Raw genomic sequence first — 21,401 nt, 5'->3', positions numbered from 1 at the left:
ACCAGGGGACACTAAAGAGTGACGCACACAGCTGGAGACCAGGGGACACTAAAGAGTGACACACACAGCTGGGAGACCAGGGGACACTAAAGAGTGACGCACACAGCTACTGTACGCTTAAAGACCTGAATGCAGCTCAGTTCCAAAGCCCCCCTCTTGGCTTGAATCCACAGCCTTATTGATGGCAGGCAGCTTCGTGGAGCAGGTGTAGAATAATAGCCGAGCGTCGAGCCATACATCAAGTCAGCTCTTATTGCTAAGGACTCCCCCCCCCCCCCCCCCCAACTCCATTATCTACACCAGGCTGCAGATCAAAGACACACCGGGGGGGGGGGGGTTTAAATGCACGCTCCATCACAGGTCACTTTTAATACGCCGGAGACATTTTCCAGCACAGGTCAAGGACGATTCCTCGCAGACATTAATGAAACATCAAAGCTGTTTCTGCATATATCTCTCTCTCACAGAACTCTGCCCCAGAGCTGCTCCCTCTAACACTCACTGAACAGAGGAGGAGTTTATAATTGGAATCTCCTTTCTTTTATTTAACAATAGTTATTTCCATATAGGCCGACCCTGAAGGCAGCATCTCCCTGGTCCAATGGGATTCCTCCATTTGATTTCGGATTATTGCAGAAAATACGTTTATGATTCTTAGACGTTTAGTTCAGCAGGATAATCTCCACATATTAACAACACTCTATGATTTCTGAGGTAAGAAGCTAATGTTGGGCTATAAAGGAACTACAGCACGGTCACATGACTTCACGTCACCACCGCTAAGCTAAAGGTGGCTAATGTTGGGCTATAAAGGAACTACAGCACGGTCACATGACTTCACGTCACCACCGCTAAGCTAAAGGTGGCTAATGTTGGGCTATAAAGGAACTACAGCACGGTCACATGACTTCACGTCACCACCGCTAAGCTAAAGGAGGCTAATGTTGGGCTATAAAGGAACTACAGCACGGTCACATGACTTCACGTCACCACCGCTAAGCTAAAGGAGGCTAATGTTGGGCTATAAAGGAACTACAGCACGGTCACATGACTTCACGTCACAACCGCTAAGCTAAAGGAGGCTAATGTTGGGCTATAAAGGAACTACAGCACGGTCACATGACTTCACGTCACAACCGCTAAGCTAAAGGAGGCTAATGTTGGGCTATAAAGGAACTACAGCATGGTCACATGACTTCACGTCACAACCGCTAAGCTAAAGGAGGCTAATGTTGGGCTATAAAGGAACTACTGCACGGTCACATGACTTCACGTCACCTCCGCTAAGCTAAAGGAGGCTAATGTTGGGCTATAAAGGAACTACAGCACGGTCACATGACTTCACCACCGCTAAGCTAAAGGAGGCTAATGTTGGGCTATAAAGGAACTACAGAATGGTCACATGACTTCACCACCACTAAGCTAAAGGAGGCTAATGTTGGGCTATAAAGGAACTACAGAATGGTCACATGACTTCACCACCGCTAAGCTAAAGGAGGCTAATGTTGGGCTATAAAGGAACTACAGCACGGTCACATGACTTCACTTCACCACCGCTAAGCTAAAGGAGGCTAATGTTGGGCTATAAAGGAACTACAGCACGGTCACATGACTTCACGTCACCACCGCTAAGCTAAAGGTGGCTAATGTTGGGCTATAAAGGAACTACAGCACGGTCATATGACTTCACATCACCACCGCTAAGCTAAAGGTGGCTAATGTTGGGCTATAAAGGAACTACAGCACGGTCACATGACTTCACGTCACCACCGCTAAGCTAAAGGAGGCTAATGTTGGGCTATAAAGGAACTACAGCACGGTCACATGACTTCACGTCACCACCGCTAAGCTAAAGGTGGCTAATGTTGGGCTATAAAGGAACTACAGCACGGTCACATGACTTCACGTCACCACCGCTAAGCTAAAGAAGGCTAATATTGGGCTATAAAGGAATTACAGCGCGGCCACATGACTTCACGTCACCACCGCTAAGCTAAAGGTGGCTAATGTTGGGCTATAAAGGAACTACAGCATGGTCACATGACTTCACGTCACCACCGCTAAGCTAAAGGTGGCTAATGTTGGGCTATAAAGGACCTACAGCATGGTCACATGACTTCACGTCACCACCGCTAAGCTAAAGGTGGCTAATGTTGGGCTATAAAGGAACTACAGCACGGTCACATGACTTCACCTCACCACCGCTAAGCTAAAGGTGGCTAATGTTGGGCTATAAAGGAACTACAGCACGGTCACATGACTTCACGTCACCACCGCTAAGCTAAAGGAGGCTAATGTTGGGCTATAAAGGAACTACAGCACGGTCACATGACTTCACGTCACAACCGCTAAGCTAAAGGAGGCTAATGTTGGGCTATAAAGGAACTACAGCACGGTCACATGACTTCACGTCACAACCGCTAAGCTAAAGGAGGCTAATGTTGGGCTATAAAGGAACTACAGCACGGTCACATGACTTCACGTCACCACCGCTAAGCTAAAGGAGGCTAATGTTGGGCTATAAAGGAACTACAGCACGGTCACATGACTTCACGTCACAACCGCTAAGCTAAAGGAGGCTAATGTTGGGCTATAAAGGAACTACAGCACGGTCACATGACTTCACGTCACAACCGCTAAGCTAAAGGAGGCTAATGTTGGGCTATAAAGGAACTACAGCACGGTCACATGACTTCACGTCACAACCGCTAAGCTAAAGGAGGCTAATGTTGGGCTATAAAGGAACTACAGCACGGTCACATGACTTCACCACCGCTAAGCTAAAGGAGGCTAATGTTGGGCTATAAAGGAACTACAGAATGGTCACATGACTTCACTTCACCACGGCTAAGCTAAAGGAGGCTAATGTTGGGCTATAAAGGAACTACAGCACGGTCACATGACTTCACGTCACCACGGCTAAGCTAAAGGAGGCTAATGTTGGGCTATAAAGGAACTACAGCACGGTCACATGACTTCACGTCACCACCGCTAAGCTAAAGGTGGCTAATGTTGGGCTATAAAGGAACTACAGCACGGTCATATGACTTCACATCACCACCGCTAAGCTAAAGGTGTCTAATGTTGGGCTATAAAGGAACTACAGCACGGTCACATGACTTCACGTCACCACCGCTAAGCTAAAGGAGGCTAATGTTGGGCTATAAAGGAACTACAGCACGGTCACATGACTTCACCACCGCTAAGCTAAAGGAGGCTAATGTTGGGCTATAAAGGAACTACAGAATGGTCACATGACTTCACTTCACCACGGCTAAGCTAAAGGAGGCTAATGTTGGGCTATAAAGGAACTACAGCACGGTCACATGACTTCACGTCACCACCGCTAAGCTAAAGGAGGCTAATGTTGGGCTATAAAGGAACTACAGCACGGTCACATGACTTCACGTCACCACCGCTAAGCTAAAGGTGGCTAATGTTGGGCTATAAAGGAACTACAGCACGGTCATATGACTTCACATCACCACCGCTAAGCTAAAGGTGTCTAATGTTGGGCTATAAAGGAACTACAGCACGGTCACATGACTTCACGTCACCACCGCTAAGCTAAAGGAGGCTAATGTTGGGCTATAAAGGAACTACAGCACGGTCACATGACTTCACGTCACCACCGCTAAGCTAAAGGTGGCTAATGTTGGGCTATAAAGGAACTACAGCACGGTCACATGACTTCACGTCACCACCGCTAAGCTAAAGAAGGCTAATATTGGGCTATAAAGGAATTACAGCGCGGCCACATGACTTCACGTCACCACCGCTAAGCTAAAGGTGGCTAATGTTGGGCTATAAAGGAACTACAGCATGGTCACATGACTTCACGTCACCACCGCTAAGCTAAAGGTGGCTAATGTTGGGCTATAAAGGACCTACAGCATGGTCACATGACTTCACGTCACCACCGCTAAGCTAAAGGAGGCTAATGTTGGGCTATAAAGGAACTACAGCATGGTCACTGCACGTGCACTACGCTCTGCATCAGCCAAACGACTCGTTGCGCCCTCGCTGCGAGGGGGACCCAAGTTCCCATCGGCGAAAACACGTGGGTTTGCTATCCTGGCTCCAAGATGGTGGAATGAGCTCCCCATTGACATCAGGACGGCAGATAGCTTGCACATCTTCCGGCGCAAACTGAAAACTCATCTCTTTCGACTCCACTTCGAGCGTTAGAACGATTAACGAAGCACTTTTATACCAATAAAGGACTGGATTACCTAAAGCCAGTTGAGTAGCACTTGAAATGTTTGGCTCTATGAAACCTGATATACTTATATGATTCTGTTTTCTTCAAGGTTGTGTCTTCCTGGTCGAATGTACTTATTGTAAGTCGCTTTGGACAAAAGCGTCAGCTAAATGCAATGTAATGTAATGTAATGTCACATGACTTCACGTCACCACCGCTAAGCTAAAGGAGGCTAATGTTGGGCTATAAAGGAACTACAGCACGGTCACATGACTTCACCTCACCACCGCTAAGCTAAAGGAGGCTAATGTTGGGCTATAATGGAACTACAGCACGGTCACATGACTTCACGTCACCACCGCTAAGCTAAAGGAGGCTAATGTTGGGCTATAAAGGAACTACAGCATGGTCACATGACTTCACGTCACCACCGCTAAGCTAAAGGAGGCTAATGTTGGGCTATAAAGGAACTACAGCACGGTCACATGACTTCACCTCACCACCGCTAAGCTAAAGCGACAGGAGAAGCAAACACATATATCAAAACACGTAGCTTTACGGAGCATTCACGGGACATCTCTTACCTTTGCTGTTATTCTGATCAAAAGTCGTGTTCAATGGCATTAAAACGATAAAAGCGCTGCTGAAGGTGAATCCATAGGTTAATCCAATGTGTCTCTGTCATTTACTCATAATATAATTACTGATAATCCATAATTACATTTTTATGTCAAAAACTGAGTTTTCATATTAGCTGCTAATGATAGCCACCTGTTTTGGGCATTCTGGCTGCGCAGCATTCATTCACCAATGGGTAATTTTTAGATGGATTTTAGGAACTTCCCCTCGATCCTATTGGCTCTGACGGTTAAACAGAGATGTCAATCATCAACATCGAATGAGGGGGGCCAGAGATACGGCAAATCCACCCAAATGACCCCTGAAGTGTTTTTTTCTTTCTAAATCTCTCTAAAAAGGTAAAATGTCTCTTGTTTTGCATCAATCCTGATACAGGGTACTTATTATATGTTATAGTTTGGATTCCTAAAGCTTTTAGTCTACTATCCCATCATCCAAGGGTGGTTTTCACTATAAGTAATGTTTTTTTTTTGGACGGACACTATCATTTAAATATTTTTACTATGTTCAATCTGAATTTAGTTAAAAAAAAAAAAAATCTATGTTGATTCTGAATTTTCGACATCCAACTCACAGGTTTATCATTGCTTTGAGAAAAATATATAATTAATGTAACCCTTTTAGAAGGGAAGTTATAGTCCATTGTTCTGGGAATGTTATTTTCGAGCCTGAGACCTGAAAAACAGGCTCAGGGCTCAACAGGTTAATACAGGTGTCTTCACTGCTACTGATTTCGATAGAGCAGGTCACAAATAGCAAGAAATGAGACCTCAGAAATCGGGAGCATTTCCAAAACCACCGTGTGGGGGGGGGGGAGGGTCGCCGGAGCAGGGATCCCCGGAGCTGTATTAGATTAACATTAACATGCTTATTGTAGTTGTAAGTGCACTGTCTTGCGGCCTGTAGCACCATCCTTGATGGAGCATGTGTGTGGGCAGGAAAGGAGTGAGCAGAGGGTCGAGTTGTCGATTCTTGTTCTGTTTTCTGTGACTATCTTCCTCGCTACTAATGAGACGCGCTACCATGGAAACCAAACAATGGTGTAGCTGTATTAAAGTCCGAGTGGAAACAGTCGTGAGTAAATCTGATTTTGTCAGAAATCGGGAGAAATATGACCCCGGGAGGAAACCGGGAGAGGGCAATGAAATCGGGAGGCTCCCGCGAAAATCGGGAGGGTTGGCAAGTATGCCTGTAAGAGTTGCTCATCATGTTCTCTGAGGTGCATCAAAAGAAGCAATGCTGCTGCCTTCTTTTCCCTGGTTGTCTCATCATCGAAGCCACTCAGCAGGAACTGAATTGTGATTGAAGCTTTGGGAGTTACACATGCCTCTGCTCTGTACAGTTGCTCCGGACTGACTGAGGAAGATGCTCTGAGGCTGGCCTTGTCCACGTTACCATGACACATGGGAAACGCTTGAGCTACGCATATTTGGCTGTCTTCGCCGACACCTTGGTCCCATCTCGATGTCATCGTACTATAATATGATAGCTACACGACGGCATTGCGAGTTGCCTTCCTAAAACAATCGGGCAGCTTCTTGTTTCCTTCGTATTGTCTTCATGAGGTGAAAAATGCCCGATGGCACCGATGATCACACGAAGTAAAGACGAAGATGACACGATTTAACAAGATGCCCTCACGATGGCCTTACGAAGGGCAAAATGGATACACAAATTCAACACGGAAATGAACCTTCGCAAGGTCTTTCGGCAATTTCTTGGCATGCCAAAGATTTTTCCACCGCTCACGAAGTTGCTGCCGGAGCCTGAGAAACCCCACCGGCGGTCATACGATGGCTTAAGATGCCCTCACGAATGACCCGATGTTGTTCCGATCAGAGCCGAATTTGAACATTTCCTTCATCTGGTGTCACTTTCGGGACAGTGTGACGCGGGCTTAAAGAAGAGGGACCAATGGAAACGTTGTCATGTTGCCGTTGTTCAGCATGGAAACATTCATTAGCTAACAATGACATTATTGTTCTATTAATATAAAGGGAGGTCAGGTACTCTTTAAAGCAGCTGCTAGTTATGGGTACTTTTTACTGAAGTACATTTCAAAGTTCTTTACTTTTACGTGAGTAAAGAAGTTTAGTCAGTACTTCTACTTTCACCAGAGTATCTTTAAACACGAGTATCTGTACTTCTACTTGAGTAAAGGATGTGTGTACTTTTGCCCTCTCTGTGTATCATGTATTGTTGTTGTTGTTGTTGTTGTTGTTGCTGCAGGAGTTCTCGTTCCGCTCGGTGTGGTTCAGCAGCCGGCAGCACTGTGCCTTCAGTCTGCAGAGATTCTCCCCCAACACCTCGCAGCTCTCCTGCAAGATCAGCGTGCGACAGGTCAAAGGTCACGAGCAGATCCTGCAGGTCTACACCGCCGTGACCCAGGTGAGAGGTTTCAATAAAGCCCTTTGACCTTTATTTGAATCTCACCTTGATTTCACCTGAGACGCTTCTTCCCAACGTGTTCGTCGACCTCACGCTCAAACCCTTTTGTTTGACCTCCTGGTGTCGCTGTGAGACGCAGATGGTTTGTTTTAATCCTGGCTTCGTGATTAGTTCGGGTTCGACGGGAGGAAATAAAACGTTTAAAGGAGCTGTGAGTGGAATTCAGATCACCCTTAAAATCTCCACACACACATACACACACACACACACACACACAAACACACACACAAATACACACACACACACACACAAATACAGTAAACAGACAGCAGTATAATGTGTGTGTGTGTGTGTGTGTGTGGTGTGTGTGTGTGTGTGTGTGTGTGTGTGTGTGTGTGTGTGTGTGTGTGTGTGTGTGTGTGTGTGTGTGTGTGTGTGTGTGTGTGTGTGTGTGTGTGTGTGTGTGTGTGTGTGTGTGTGTGTGTGTGTGTGTGTGTGTGTGTGTGTGTGTGTGTGTGTGTGTGTGTGTGTGTGTGTGTGTGTGTGTGTGTGTGTTACATTGTGGGTCTCAGTATATTGGATCAATATTCAGATAAAGCACCAGCACAGCAGTTTGCTTTTACACCAACTCGAGTCGATACGTTTCTTTCACAGCATACATTTTAACCGATTTTCCAGTAGACTTGGCACGAGAGAAGTGTATGAGGGTTTCTGTTATTTAAACTTTAGGAGGTGTTTCACTGAGAAAAGGCAGTAACTCTCCAGTTTGGTGCCGTTAAAAGAAGAGGACACGAACGATGGAAAACTAACTCTGACTTTACTTTCATCCAATTTGACATTTGAGACCAAACTCAATTAACCTGTCAGTGTGCCGGGATTTACCTTCCTACCTTCCTACCTTCCTACCTTCCTACCTTCCTTCCTTCTTTCCTTCCTTCTTTCCTTCCTACCTACCTTCATACCTACCTTCCTACCTTCATACCTACCTTCCTACCTACCTTCTTACCTTCCTACCTTCCTTCCTTCTTTCCTTCCTTCCTTCCTTCCTTCCTTCCTTCCTTCCTTCCTTCCTTCCTTCCTTCCTTCCTTCCTTCCTACCTACCTACCTACCTACCTACCGACCGACCTTCATACCTTCCTTCCTACCTACCTACCTACCTACCTACCTTCCTACCTACCTTCATACCTACCTACCTACCCTCCTACCTACCTTCATACCTACCTACCCTCCTACCTACCTTCATACCTACCTACCCTCCTACCTACCTTCATACCTACCTACCTACCCTCCTACCTACCTTCATACCTACCTACCTACATACCTACCTGTGAAATAACTAAACACAGATCAGCGTCAGTAACTGGTGTCTGACCCCCTGCTGTGTCCCTGCAGACGATGAAGGAACCCCCCCCCCCCCCCCCTGCAGACGGACTCTCTCTCGGGCCCCGGGGCCTTCAGCATCCCCCCCTCCATCCAACAGAGGATCTGCAGCACCTTCGACACGGCCGAGGACTGGAGGCTGCTCGCTGAGAAGCTGCAGCTCCAGAGGTCAGTAACACCCTGTGTGTGTGGGAGCGTGCACGCTCACAGACATAGACATCACATTAGTATTCGTTTATTAGCCCCCGAGGGGAAAATGGGTTGCAGCACATCACAGAGGCATTTAAAAAGTTAAGACAATACATCACTGACAACAACATAGACACAGATCAAAACAAACAGACATAAGAAAACCAGATATCGGCAGACATGACGAGGCGCCTATAGGCCCTCATTTGCGAAATAGGGGGGACAGGGCCAGACCAGCTGGGTGAACAGGGCGTCCTAGCCATCACTGATTCAGGGGTTTGATGGCTTGTGGGACGAAAGACAGCCGAGATCTGTTCTTTTTTAAATAAGGGGCACGGTATCTCCGCCCGGATGGCAGCAGCTCAAAGTAAGAGGCAAGAGGGTGCCTCAGGTCACTCACTATACTGTGTGCCAGTTTTAAAACTCTGTCCTTGTCTAAGCATTCTATATTAGCCAATGAGATTCCTGTCAATTTACTGGACAAAGTTACGGCCCTCCTGACATCACAGTGTGTGTGTCCTCTGGGAGCGTGCACAGTGTGTGTGTCCTCTGGGAGCGTGCACGGCGTGTGTGTCCTCTGGGAGCATGCACTATGTGTGTGTCCTCTGGGAGTGTGCACGATGTGTGTGTCCTATGGGAGTGTGCACGGTGTGTGTGTCCTCTGGGAGTGTGCACGATGTGTGTGTGTTCCCTGTGAGCGTGCATGATGTGTGTGTCCTCTGGGAGCGTGCACAGTGTGTGTGTGTCCTCTGGGAGCGTGCACGGCGTGTGTGTGTGTGTGTCCTCTGGGAGCATGCTCTATGTGTGTGTCCTCTGGGAGTGTGCACGATGTGTGTGTGTTCCCTGTGAGCGTGCATGATGTGTGTGTCCTCTGGGAGTGTGCACGGTGTGTGTGTCCTCTGGGAGTGTGCACGATGTGTGTGTATTCCCTGTGAGCGTGCATGATGTGTGTGTCCTCTGGGAGCGTGCACAGTGTGTGTGTGTCCTCTGGGAGCGTGCACGGCGTGTGTGTGTGTGTGTCCTCTGGGAGCATGCTCTATGTGTGTGTCCTCTGGGAGTGTGCACGATGTGTGTGTGTTCCCTGTGAGCGTGCATGGTGTGTGTGTCCTCTGGGAGCGTGCACGGTGTGTGTTTGTCCTCTGGGAGCGTGCACGGTGTGTGTGTCCTCTGGGAACTTGTTATCATTATTAGAATCAGATTTTATTTAGTTTATAATCGCTGAGTTGTGTGTCGCTATCTGTTGTTGTTGTTTATATATTGTATGTATACTGTGTTCATGTACAGTGATGACAATCATCTAATTTAAATATACTTACATATTTGATAAAGTTATATTCTCAATGCAGCGTTAGTCCCTCCATGTGGCTTCCTGTTCCTCGCAGAGAGACACTGCCCCCTGCTGGACGCTCTGCTCTGCTGCATGCTTCAGAAACACAGATATCACACACAGATATCACACACAGATATCACACACAGATATCACACACACTGCTTTCCACACCGCAGTAATTGCTCGTCACGAGTGACGGTAATTTATTCTCCATATTTCTGATATTCTCAAAACGGTGGCGCCTCTTGTTTTGCTCTCAGGTGGAAGCAGCAGATGTTCTGTTTACGGCACGGAGACAATTAGAGTCTCATTCATTCTCAGTTACGGACAGAAATTGTAATAAGCGTTATTATAATATGCAAGTGAAGGGTTTATACTTGCACCATTATGTCTTAGTTGTGTATGACTTCATGTGTTGAACCTGGGACTTAAGATTGTTTTTACAACAACACCTTAGCTGTTGTGCAAATGACAATAAAGCCTTTTAATCTTTGCAGGTTTGAGAACTAATGGTATTGATTTCTGTGTATTAAAATTAATTGTAAGATATTATAACATATGACTTACAGTACATTTAAAGTGGAGAGCTGTGCAGATTTAAAATGAGGAAGTGTGGAGCATAAATGTGCAGGATTTACAGTTTTAAAAAGACAAGATATTGTAAGCGTGATATACGTTAAGTATTTGTCATATTCTATTTGACTGTACTCAGTGTCTCACATAATTATATTTTGTGTTAATATTGTCTTTATTTTGAATGTGTTTCTAATTTCTAATTAAAATTCCTCATCTGTAGAAACCTACTTTGAAATAAAACCGATGCTGAATATCCACTCATTTAAAGACGTCTCTTTCCCAATGTAAGTCATTAGCCGCGTTCACACCAAGCACTTAGTGCCGGCACTTAGTTCCCAGCACTTAGTTCCCAGCACTTAGTTCCCAGCTCTTAGTTCCCCCATGGAACTAAGAGCTAATCGCGTTCACACCGGAATAAGTCCCTGGGGGTGGATTAGGCAAATGAGCCGCTGACGTCACTTCTTCTTCTTCTGCTTTGGGTTTACTGGCAGGCCGCAAACCACTTCACGGCGTATACTGCCGCCCAAAGTCCCCGGCCGGAAGTCCCCGGAGTTGGGGAAGGCTTCAGTAGAAGCTGCTGGGAGTCCCAGCAGCTTCTACTGAAGCCTTCAGAGTAAATCGCCAGAACGCCGACACCTCCTCATCTCCACCGCTCCCATGTAATAATGCATTACATTTTTTATTAGAGCGCTTTTACAGGTGCTCAAAGCGCTTTACAAGTACACATATTAGACATGTAAGAGTCATTACTGCGGACATTACCCACAGGAGCAAATGCGGGTAAAGTGTCTTGCCCAAGGACACAACGGCCTGACGCAGTGGCGGCAGAGGCGGGATTCGAACTGAAGTTCACGAACTGGAGTTCACTGACGCTTGATCTGATGACCAACGCTCTGCGCCAAAACCGCGCCATTTTCTTTTGTGTTGCCATAAGTTATTCTCTCTGCGTTTCTGCGTGGGGCTAATGCTAATGCTAATAATGCTAATGCCAGCAAATACAATGGCGGCTTCCCAAACTTTTCAGAGTTTTACGGGCCGTGGTTTGGCCACTGTCACTACCCGATCTGCCCCCTGCCCGATCTGCAGTGCGCATGTGCGAGATGGTCCGCCATATTGGACAACTACTATACATACGGCAACTCTAGTAGGACAACATTGACACAGTGGCTTTTGGCAAAGCAGAAAAAGAACACTCAAAAAACCGAGAGAGATGAGTTATTGTTATTACAACGTGACTTCACTATTATTTAACAACTCTTTTTATTGGGTTCTTTTATTTGGGGTTAAGTACATTGTCAGAATAAGTGAGAAATGGATTTAACTGCTGTTAGAGAGCTATATGCCTATGCCATACATGTTTGCATACATTCACAGTAAATAAGTATTCAGTATGATAGCTGTCTAACAGAAGTTACGTTGTAATAACAATAACTCATCTCTTTCGCTTTTATGAGTTTTCTTTGTGAGCTTTGCCAAAAGCCACTGTGTCAAGTGTCCTAGTTGGGTTGCCGTACGGAGTTGTCCAATATGGCGGACCATCTCGCACTTGCGCAGTGCAGATCGGGTAGTGACATCCACTACGAACACTTTATTCCACTTCCGGCGCACTTCCTGGAGGCTTTGATGATCCTCAGTGTTCCCTGGTTACTTCCTGTTCTAACTTCCTGTCTCGCCCCCCGTCAGGAACCTGGACTTCTTCTCTCAGCACTCGAGTCCCTCGGCGGTGATCCTCAGTCTGTGGGAGGCTCGACACCAGGACTCCGTCCACCTCTCCTCGCTGGCAGCGGCTCTGGAGGAGATCGGACAGATCCACAGAATCTCTGAGGGGGGAGGAGTGTGTGAGGACAGACTGACACACTGACGCTTATATCTGCACACACACTCACACACACACACACACACACACACACACACACAGCCGGGGATGGACACACACTGCGACCCGATCGGACGGACAGAGGAGTCTTTAGTAGTCTGACTATAATCTGGCTTTCCATTTCATTCCTAATGTTTCCTCTCTGTTTTCATCTCACTTCATTTTCTGGATTTGTGTTCGAAGAGAAGGAATGATGTTCTTTGCACATGCTTCTAATATGGGTACATACAAATACACACAGTTATGTTTTTAGTGCACACGTGTAGATACAAATACACACAGTTATGTTTTTAGTGCACACGTGCAGATACAAATACACACATTTATTCACAACTTCAAGCAGCTCAATTTGCAGCCGGTTCCAAGCCACAGGAGCAGCGCATATCTGCACACACACACACACACACACACACACACACACACACACACACACACACACACACACACACTGCGACCGAGCCTGATGCACGACAGAGGTTTATATTGCAACTGCTAACTGAGTGCTGGGTGATACTTTAGAAACAAACCAGATCGATCTTGAAAGCCAGTTTTAATGTGAAATAAAGATGTTTGTGTGAAAATGAGATTTCCACATGTGGTGTTCCAGTTTCTTCACTGATAGCTAGAGAGGGAGGAAACTGTGAAGCATCGTTTCCTGGCTTTGCTGTCTCTTATCTCACGTCTCGTGTCACACAGACTTCATATCACACACACACACACACACACATTTCAGGGTGACAGAGGTCATGTCCGCTCCCTCCACTGGCTTCCGGTAACTGCTAGAATCCACTTCAAGACACTGGTACTTGCTTACCATGCTGCGAATGGATCTGGCCCTTCGTACATCCAGGACATGGTTAAACCGTACACCCCAGCACGTGCACTACGCTCTGCATCAGCCAAACGGCTCGCTGCACCCTCACTGCGAGGGGGACCCAAGTTCCCATCAGCAAAAACACGTGGGTTTGCTGTCCTGGCTCCAAGATGGTGGAATGAGCTCCCCATTGACATCAGGACAGCAGATAGCTTGCACATCTTCCAGACTGAAAACTCATCTCTTTCGACTCCACTTCGAGCGTTAGAACTATTAACGAAGCACTTATATACTAATAAAGGACTGGCTTATCTAAAGCCAGTTGAGTAGCACTTGAAATGTTTTAGCTCTATGAAACCTGATGTACTTTATGATTCTGTTTTCTTCAAGTTTGTATTTTGTTGGTCGAACGCACTTATTGTAAGTCGCTCTGGATAAAAGCCTCAGCTAGATGTAATGTAATGTTCACAAGAAAGGGAGTTTGGAAACTGTTTCGTGCAACAAACAAAGAAAGCAGTGGCATTGTTGGAGATGAGTTGAGATCAAAGAGCTGTATTTATTTAAAATGTCCCTCTGAGGTTTATAAACACATCACAGAGTTTCTGACTTCCTGCCAGCATGAAGAATTCATTTATCTGCATCATCTCCACGGAACGCTAAAGTTCGACCAACGTGGCTTTTCAACGTGGCCTGATTCTTGGTGTTTTTCTTGCATCTGATCAAATACAGAACCCTTCATTTAACCGTCTGCATCGTCTCGTTTGCCATGCACTTATTTGAAACAAGAAAACACTAGATACGTGTCTACAGGTAACCACAAATATAAAGTTAGCACAGTTGAAGTGCAGCTGGCAGCATGTATCAGCAGGAGGGCAATGAGAGGTAATGAAATAAATGTTCAATGTCCAGTGGCTCTTCCTGGCTTTACTTAGAAGGCACAGCATTTCCCAAATTGGCATCAATCCGTCCACAACTTATGTTTTTCTAATCAAATTATAATCATCTTATCGTTTTAGCTGCTAAAATGTGTTTTATTGACATTAAAGCAGGAGGCGAACACAGATCTGTTGACAAAATACAGCAGATGGAACCCATTCATGTTAAAGGTCCCATGTCATGGCCATTTCTACTGATCATAATTCCATTGTTGAGGTCTACTTCTACTGTAGGCTATTTTTATTATATGTACAGCACTTTGGCTCGACCAAACATCGTTTATAAATGTGCTTTATAAATAAAACTTGATTTGATTTGATTTATTAGAACAGATTTATATTGTTCAATGTTCCAAACTCACATTGGTTTCTCACAGCATCTCTGTATAGTCTGTGTATTCACTCTGTCCTAAACGGCTTGTTGGAGCTCCTGCCCCCCCCCTCCCTGTGAGCCCAGTGGCCGTCTGCGAGACAGCGAGACACAGCGAAACCCAGCCCGAAACACACACACACACCCGCAGCCTGGCTGGGAGTTTGTGTGTGTGCTCAGGCTGAGTTCCGCGGTGTCTCGCTGTCTCGCCGACCCCACACCAATGAGCCACCTCACACTGTCCCGTCCTCGCAGCAGCGAGCCGTGCAACGTCCCGCCGAGTGTGTGTGTGTGTGAGGAAGTCCACGGATTGGTCCAAATGTAACGTAACGGCCGTTAGGTTACGTTACATCACTATACCCAAGAAGTAAACAATGGAGAAAGAGAAATGTCCATCGAGGCGTTCTGGGGCAGCCGAGACAGGTCTTCTCTGTGTCCGAGTGTTGCTCGCTACAGGGTGTACTTTGAGGGTTTGAGACTGCAGAGCGTTCACATGCAGAAGCTACAGAACACCAGGGGACGGGTCAGAAGCTACAGAACACAAGGGGACGGGTCAGAAGCTACAGAACACAAGGGGACGGGTCAGAAGCTACAGAACACCAGGGGACGGGTCAGAAGCTACAGAACACAAGGGGACGGGTCAGAAGCTACAGAACACAAGGGGACGGGTCAGAAGCTACAGAACACAAGGGGACGGGTCAGAAGCTACAGAACACAAGGGGACGGGTCAGAAGCTACAGAACACCAGGGGACGGGTCAGAAGCTACAGAACACAAGGGGACGGGTCAGAAGCTACAGAACACCAGGGGACGGGTCAGAAGCTACAGAACACAAGGGGACGGGTCAGAAGCTACAGAACACCAGGGGACGGGTCAGAAGCTACAGAACACCAGGGGACGGGTCAGAAGCTACAGAACACAAGGGGACGGGTCAGAAGCTTCAGAACACAAGGGGACGGGTCAGAAGCTACAGAACACCAGGGGACGGGTCAGAAGCTACAGAACACCAGGGGACGGGTCAGAAGCTACAGAACACAAGGGGACGGGTCAGAAGCTACAGAACACAAGGGGACGGGTCAGAAGCTACAGAACACCAGGGGACGGGTCAGAAGCTACAGAACACAAGGGGACGGGTCAGAAGCTACAGAACACCAGGGGACGGGTCAGAAGCTACAGAACACAAGGGGACGGGTCAGAAGCTACAGAACACCAGGGGACGGGTCAGAAGCTACAGAACACCAGGGGACGGGTCAGAAGCTACAGAACACAAGGGGACGGGTCAGAAGCTTCAGAACACAAGGGGACGGGTCAGAAGCTACAGAACACAAGGGGACGGGTCAGAAGCTACAGAACACAAGGGGACGGGTCAGAAGCTACAGAACACAAGGGGACGGGTCAGAAGCTTCAGAACACCAGGGGACGGGTCAGAAGCTACAGAACACAAGGGGACGGGTCAGAAGCTACAGAACACAAGGGGACGGGTCAGAAGCTACAGAACACAAGGGGACGGGTCAGAAGCTACAGAACACAAGGGGACGGGTCAGAAGCTACAGAACACAAGGGGACGGGTCAGAAGCTACAGAACACAAGGGGACGGGTCAGAAGCTACAGAACACAAGGGGACGGGTCAGAAGCTACAGAACACAAGGGGACGGGTCAGAAGCTTCAGAACACAAGGGGACGGGTCAGAAGCTACAGAACACAAGGGGACGGGTCAGAAGCTACAGAACACCAGGGGACGGGTCAGAAGCTACAGAACACAAGGGGACGGGTCAGAAGCTACAGAACACAAGGGGACGGGTCAGAAGCTTCAGAACACAAGGGGACGGGTCAGAAGCTTCAGAACACAGGGGACGGGTCAGAAGCTTCAGAACACCAGGGGACGGGTCAGAAGCTACAGAACACAAGGGGACGGGTCAGAAGCTTCAGAACACAAGGGGACGGGTCAGAAGCTTACAGAACACAAGGGGACGGGTCAGAAGCTACAGAACACAAGGGGACGGGTCAGAAGCTACAGAACACAAGGGGACGGGTCAGAAGCTACAGAACACAAGGGGACGGGTCAGAAGCTACAGAACACAAGGGGACGGGTCAGAAGCTACAGAACACAAGGGGACGGGTCAGAAGCTACAGAACACAAGGGGACGGGTCAGAAGCTACAGAACACCAGGGGACGGGTCAGAAGCTACAGAACACAAGGGGACGGGTCAGAAGCTACAGAACACAAGGGGACGGGTCAGAAGCTACAGAACACCAGGGGACGGGTCAGAAGCTACAGAACACAAGGGGACGGGTCAGAAGCTACAGAACACAAGGGGACGGGTCAGAAGCTACAGAACACAAGGGGACGGGTCAGAAGCTACAGAACACAAGGGGACCGGGTCAGAAGCTACAGAACACAAGGGGACGGGTCAGAAGCTACAGAACACCAGGGGACGGGTCAGAAGCTACAGAACACCAGGGGACGGGTCAGAAGCTACAGAACACCAGGGGACGGGTCAGAAGCTACAGAACACAAGGGGACGGGTCAGAAGCTACAGAACACAAGGGGACGGGTCAGAAGCTACAGAACACAAGGGGACGGGTCATAAGCTACAGAACACAAGGGGACGGGTCAGAAGCTTCAGAACACAAGGGGACGGGTCAGAAGCTTCAGAACACAAGGGGACGGGTCAGAAGCTACAGAACACAAGGGGACGGGTCAGAAGCTACAGAACACAAGGGGACGGGTCAGAAGCTACAGAACACAAGGGGACGGGTCAGAAGCTACAGAACACAAGGGGACGGGTCAGAAGCTACAGAACACAAGGGGACGGGTCAGAAGCTACAGAACACAAGGGGACGGGTCAGAAGCTACAGAACACAAGGGGACGGGTAAGAAGCTACAGAACACAAGGGGACGGGTCAGAAGCTACAGAACACAAGGGGACGGGTCAGAAGCTACAGAACACAAGGGGACGGGTCAGAAGCTTCAGAACACCAGGGGACGGGTCAGAAGCTACAGAACACAAGGGGACGGGTCAGAAGCTACAGAACATAAGGGGACGGGTCAGAAGCTTCAGAACACAAGGGGACGGGTCAGAAGCTTCAGAACACAAGGGGACGGGTCAGAAGCTTCAGAACACAAGGGGACGGGTCAGAAGCTTCAGAACACAAGGGGACGGGTCAGAAGCTACAGAACACAAGGGGACGGGTCAGAAGCTTCAGAACACAAGGGGACGGGTCAGAAGCTACAGAACACAAGGGGACGGGTCAGAAGCTTCAGAACACAAGGGGACGGGTCAGAAGCTACAGAACACAAGGGGACGGGTCAGAAGCTACAGAACACAAGGGGACGGGTCAGAAGCTACAGAACACAAGGGGACGGGTCAGAAGCTACAGAACACAAGGGGACGGGTCAGAAGCTACAGAACACCAGGGGACGGGTCAGAAGCTACAGAACACAAGGGGATGGGTCAGAAGCTACAGAACACAAGGGGACGGGTCAGAAGCTACAGAACACAAGGGGACGGGTCAGAAGCTACAGAACACAAGGGGACGGGTCAGAAGCTACAGAACACAAGGGGACGGGTCAGAAGCTTCAGAACACCAGGGGACGGGTCAGAAGCTACAGAACACAAGGGGACGGGTCAGAAGCTACAGAACATAAGGGGACGGGTCAGAAGCTTCAGAACACAAGGGGACGGGTCAGAAGCTTCAGAACACAAGGGGACGGGTCAGAAGCTTCAGAACACAAGGGGACGGGTCAGAAGCTTCAGAACACAAGGGGACGGGTCAGAAGCTACAGAACACAAGGGGACGGGTCAGAAGCTACAGAACACAAGGGGACGGGTCAGAAGCTACAGAACACAAGGGGACGGGTCAGAAGCTACAGAACACAAGGGGACGGGTCAGATGCTTCAGAACACAAGGGGACGGGTCAGAATCTACAGAACACAAGGGGACGGGTCAGAAGCTACAGAACACCAGGGGACGGGTCAGAAGCTACAGAACACAAGGGGACGGGTCAGAAGCTACAGAACACAAGGGGACGGGTCAGAAGCTACAGAACACAAGGGGACGGGTCAGATGCTTCAGAACACAAGGGGACGGGTCAGAAGCTACAGAACACCAGGGGACGGGTCAGAAGCTACAGAACACAAGGGGACGGGTCAGAAGCTACCGAACACAAGGGGACGGGTCAGAAGCTACAGAACACCAGGGGACGGGTCAGAAGCTACAGAACACCAGGGGACGGGTCAGAAGCTACAGAACACAAGGGGACGGGTCAGAAGCTACAGAACACAAGGGGACGGGTCAGAAGCTACAGAACACAAGGGGACGGGTCAGAAGCTACAGAACACAAGGGGACGGGTCAGAAGCTTCAGAACACCAGGGGACGGGTCAGAAGCTACAGAACACCAGGGGACGGGTCAGAAGCTACAGAACACAAGGGGATGGGTCAGAAGCTACAGAACACCAGGGGATGGGTCAGAAGCTTCAGAACACCAGGGGACGGGTCAGAACCAGAGAAGCATGACATGGGACCTTTAACGCTGTCACTGTTTGCTAGTCATCTGTTCCCGCGATAAGGTTTCAATGCATTCAGCAGCAGTTATCAACAGGTTATTAATACGTAGCTGTCTCTCAAATCGGTCCACATTGACTTCATGCATTTCTAATCAACTCATTTATATTTTCTAAGACTAAAGATGGTGAGATTGAAAGATGTCGTGATTGTGTCTGAAATGTGACTTTCTGAGTGTGAGAAACGTCCACTTTATTAAACGTGTTGAAACTCAGTTTTCGGACGTATCCGCACTGTGTGTAATGCTTCTAGTGTAACACTGACCTTGTTTGATTAAAAGGTGGCGTCCATGACTTCCTGTCCCCTGATTGGTCGGTCCCACTCTTCTTCTTTCGTCTTCCTCACGTCACTCTTCTGGTGCCTTGGTTAACTCCTGTAAATGGTGAATGTTGTAAAGTACACATGCTGATGAAAAACAATCACCATAGGGACATACATGTAAAGGTATTAGTATTGAAGATGATATAATATTGAATGGGCTGCGGAGCTTTTCTAGTGCTGACCATCTGTTTGGGCAGCTTCGTGGTGTTCTCTAATTATAGACCTTTTGGATGTTTTCTGGACGGTAGAATTTGCAAAGATGTATCCAGTGTCTGCAGCCTTTTGGAAATAAATGTAGTTTAAAGATCTCAACTTGTTTAAACGCTAGTTACTTCTGCATCATGCAGTGAAACTATCCAACCCAGTCTCACGGCATGTTATAGTCACGACATGTAATCTATTGATTCGTGTTCACCAACACGATTTCCCCTTTTTTTCGTGTCACACAGAACGATTTTAAAAGCAATGCATTTCTATTGGTTGTATGTTTCGTGCCTGCAGCACGTCTTTTTGTCGGGTCGGGTCTTGGAAGACCGGAAGCTGTGGGGTTCATAAAAACATGTGCTTACTCAATATCTTTCCCTAACCCCATCCCTTTTATTTTAAATTGTATAATATCAGAGTTTTGTTGCCGTCTGCGAGGAAAATAAATGGTTCAGAGCCTCAGAATACTGACATCTCTATTTTTTAAATCTCTTTTTCCTTCTAATTTGTTATTATTTACGTTGCTTTTAAAATCGTTCTGTGCGACACGAAAAAAATGCGAAAATTGTGTTGGTGAACACGAATCAATAGATTAATTTCGTGACTTTAAAACAACTTTTAAAAGGGTTTTTATAAGGTCTTTGTAGGGCTATGTTTATGGAGTTTTTGTATGTGTTTTTAAACACACGCAGCCCTACGCTCTTCCATAACCTAACCCCGCCAGTGCCTCGGGTTTTAACTCCTCCAGTCCTCTCCTTCCCAACAACTTTCAAGGAACTTGATCTTTGGTTTTTACTGGTTTTATATGGTTTTAGAACTCCTCCTGGAAACGTATCGCTCGTGCCTGATCTGCAGTAGCCCCTGTCCTCGGCCACTTTATCTTGTTCATCATCTTCTACTCGTTTGTATTAGTTGCACTGGCTATGTTCACCTTTCAGAGGAAGCCTTGTTTATGTTCACCCTTCCCAGTACCCTACTTTTAACATTGATGTAGTTGTTATAATCCTTAATAACTAATAGATCTGATGACGCAAAACAAAAAAATAAAAACAAAAAATTCCTAGTTTCTATTTTATTTTTATTTCATAAAAAGATTGTCATCAGATGTTACCTTGATTGTCTTTCTTTAACTTCTCCTTTCACCACTTTCTTTTATCCTATATGTGTATCTCTCTCCCCTGAGTCACTTCCTGTCCCTTTAAGGATTGTTGCTCCGCCTCCTGATGAGGTCACAATGGACTGGGCCAAACCCAAAACATTACAAACATTTAATTGATAAAGTTGTGCCAAGGGACGGCTCGGACTCACTCTCCTTTTATCCTCCTGAAGAAGCCTCTGCGGCGAAACGTTGAGGAAACCCCCTCTGTTGTGGAAATAATTATCATAAGACGCCAATTAGTAACATACAGGACAAACCTCGATGTCTGTTTACCTTCTTTAAGGACACAGGCGGCTTAGCCAATAATGTTATTGTTCCCATTCTGTGACCGGTCAATACTGGGATACAGATGGTCTGTGTTGTGGGTACACTGGGACACTTCCTTCTCTGTATTTGTGGACTCCAAGGTAAAATCTTCGAGGTCATAAGTGTCCGAGGCAAGTAGCTCTGTG

At 47.4% G+C, this 21,401-nt stretch overlaps 1 protein-coding gene across 1 annotated transcript in view; it reads left to right on the top strand.

Annotated features, from left to right (window-relative positions):
• Positions 1-13,166, top strand: part of LOC117538259 (netrin receptor UNC5D-like) — a gene marked incomplete at its 5' end in the record, with an annotated part of 56,775 nt that extends 43,609 nt beyond the window's left edge. The window contains 3 exon segments of the mRNA XM_034203855.1: positions 7,070-7,228; positions 8,622-8,777; positions 12,388-13,166. Of these exon segments, the coding sequence (XP_034059746.1) occupies positions 7,070-7,228; positions 8,622-8,759 (297 nt within the window).
• Between the last annotated feature and the right edge of the window lie 8,235 nt (positions 13,167-21,401).

The sequence above is a fragment of the Gymnodraco acuticeps genome, unplaced genomic scaffold (assembly GCF_902827175.1).
Source record: "Gymnodraco acuticeps unplaced genomic scaffold, fGymAcu1.1, whole genome shotgun sequence".
NCBI lineage: Eukaryota > Metazoa > Chordata > Actinopteri > Perciformes > Bathydraconidae > Gymnodraco > Gymnodraco acuticeps.
Note: the sequence above shows the minus strand (reverse complement) of the source record. Positions and strands in the feature narration are given on the sequence as shown.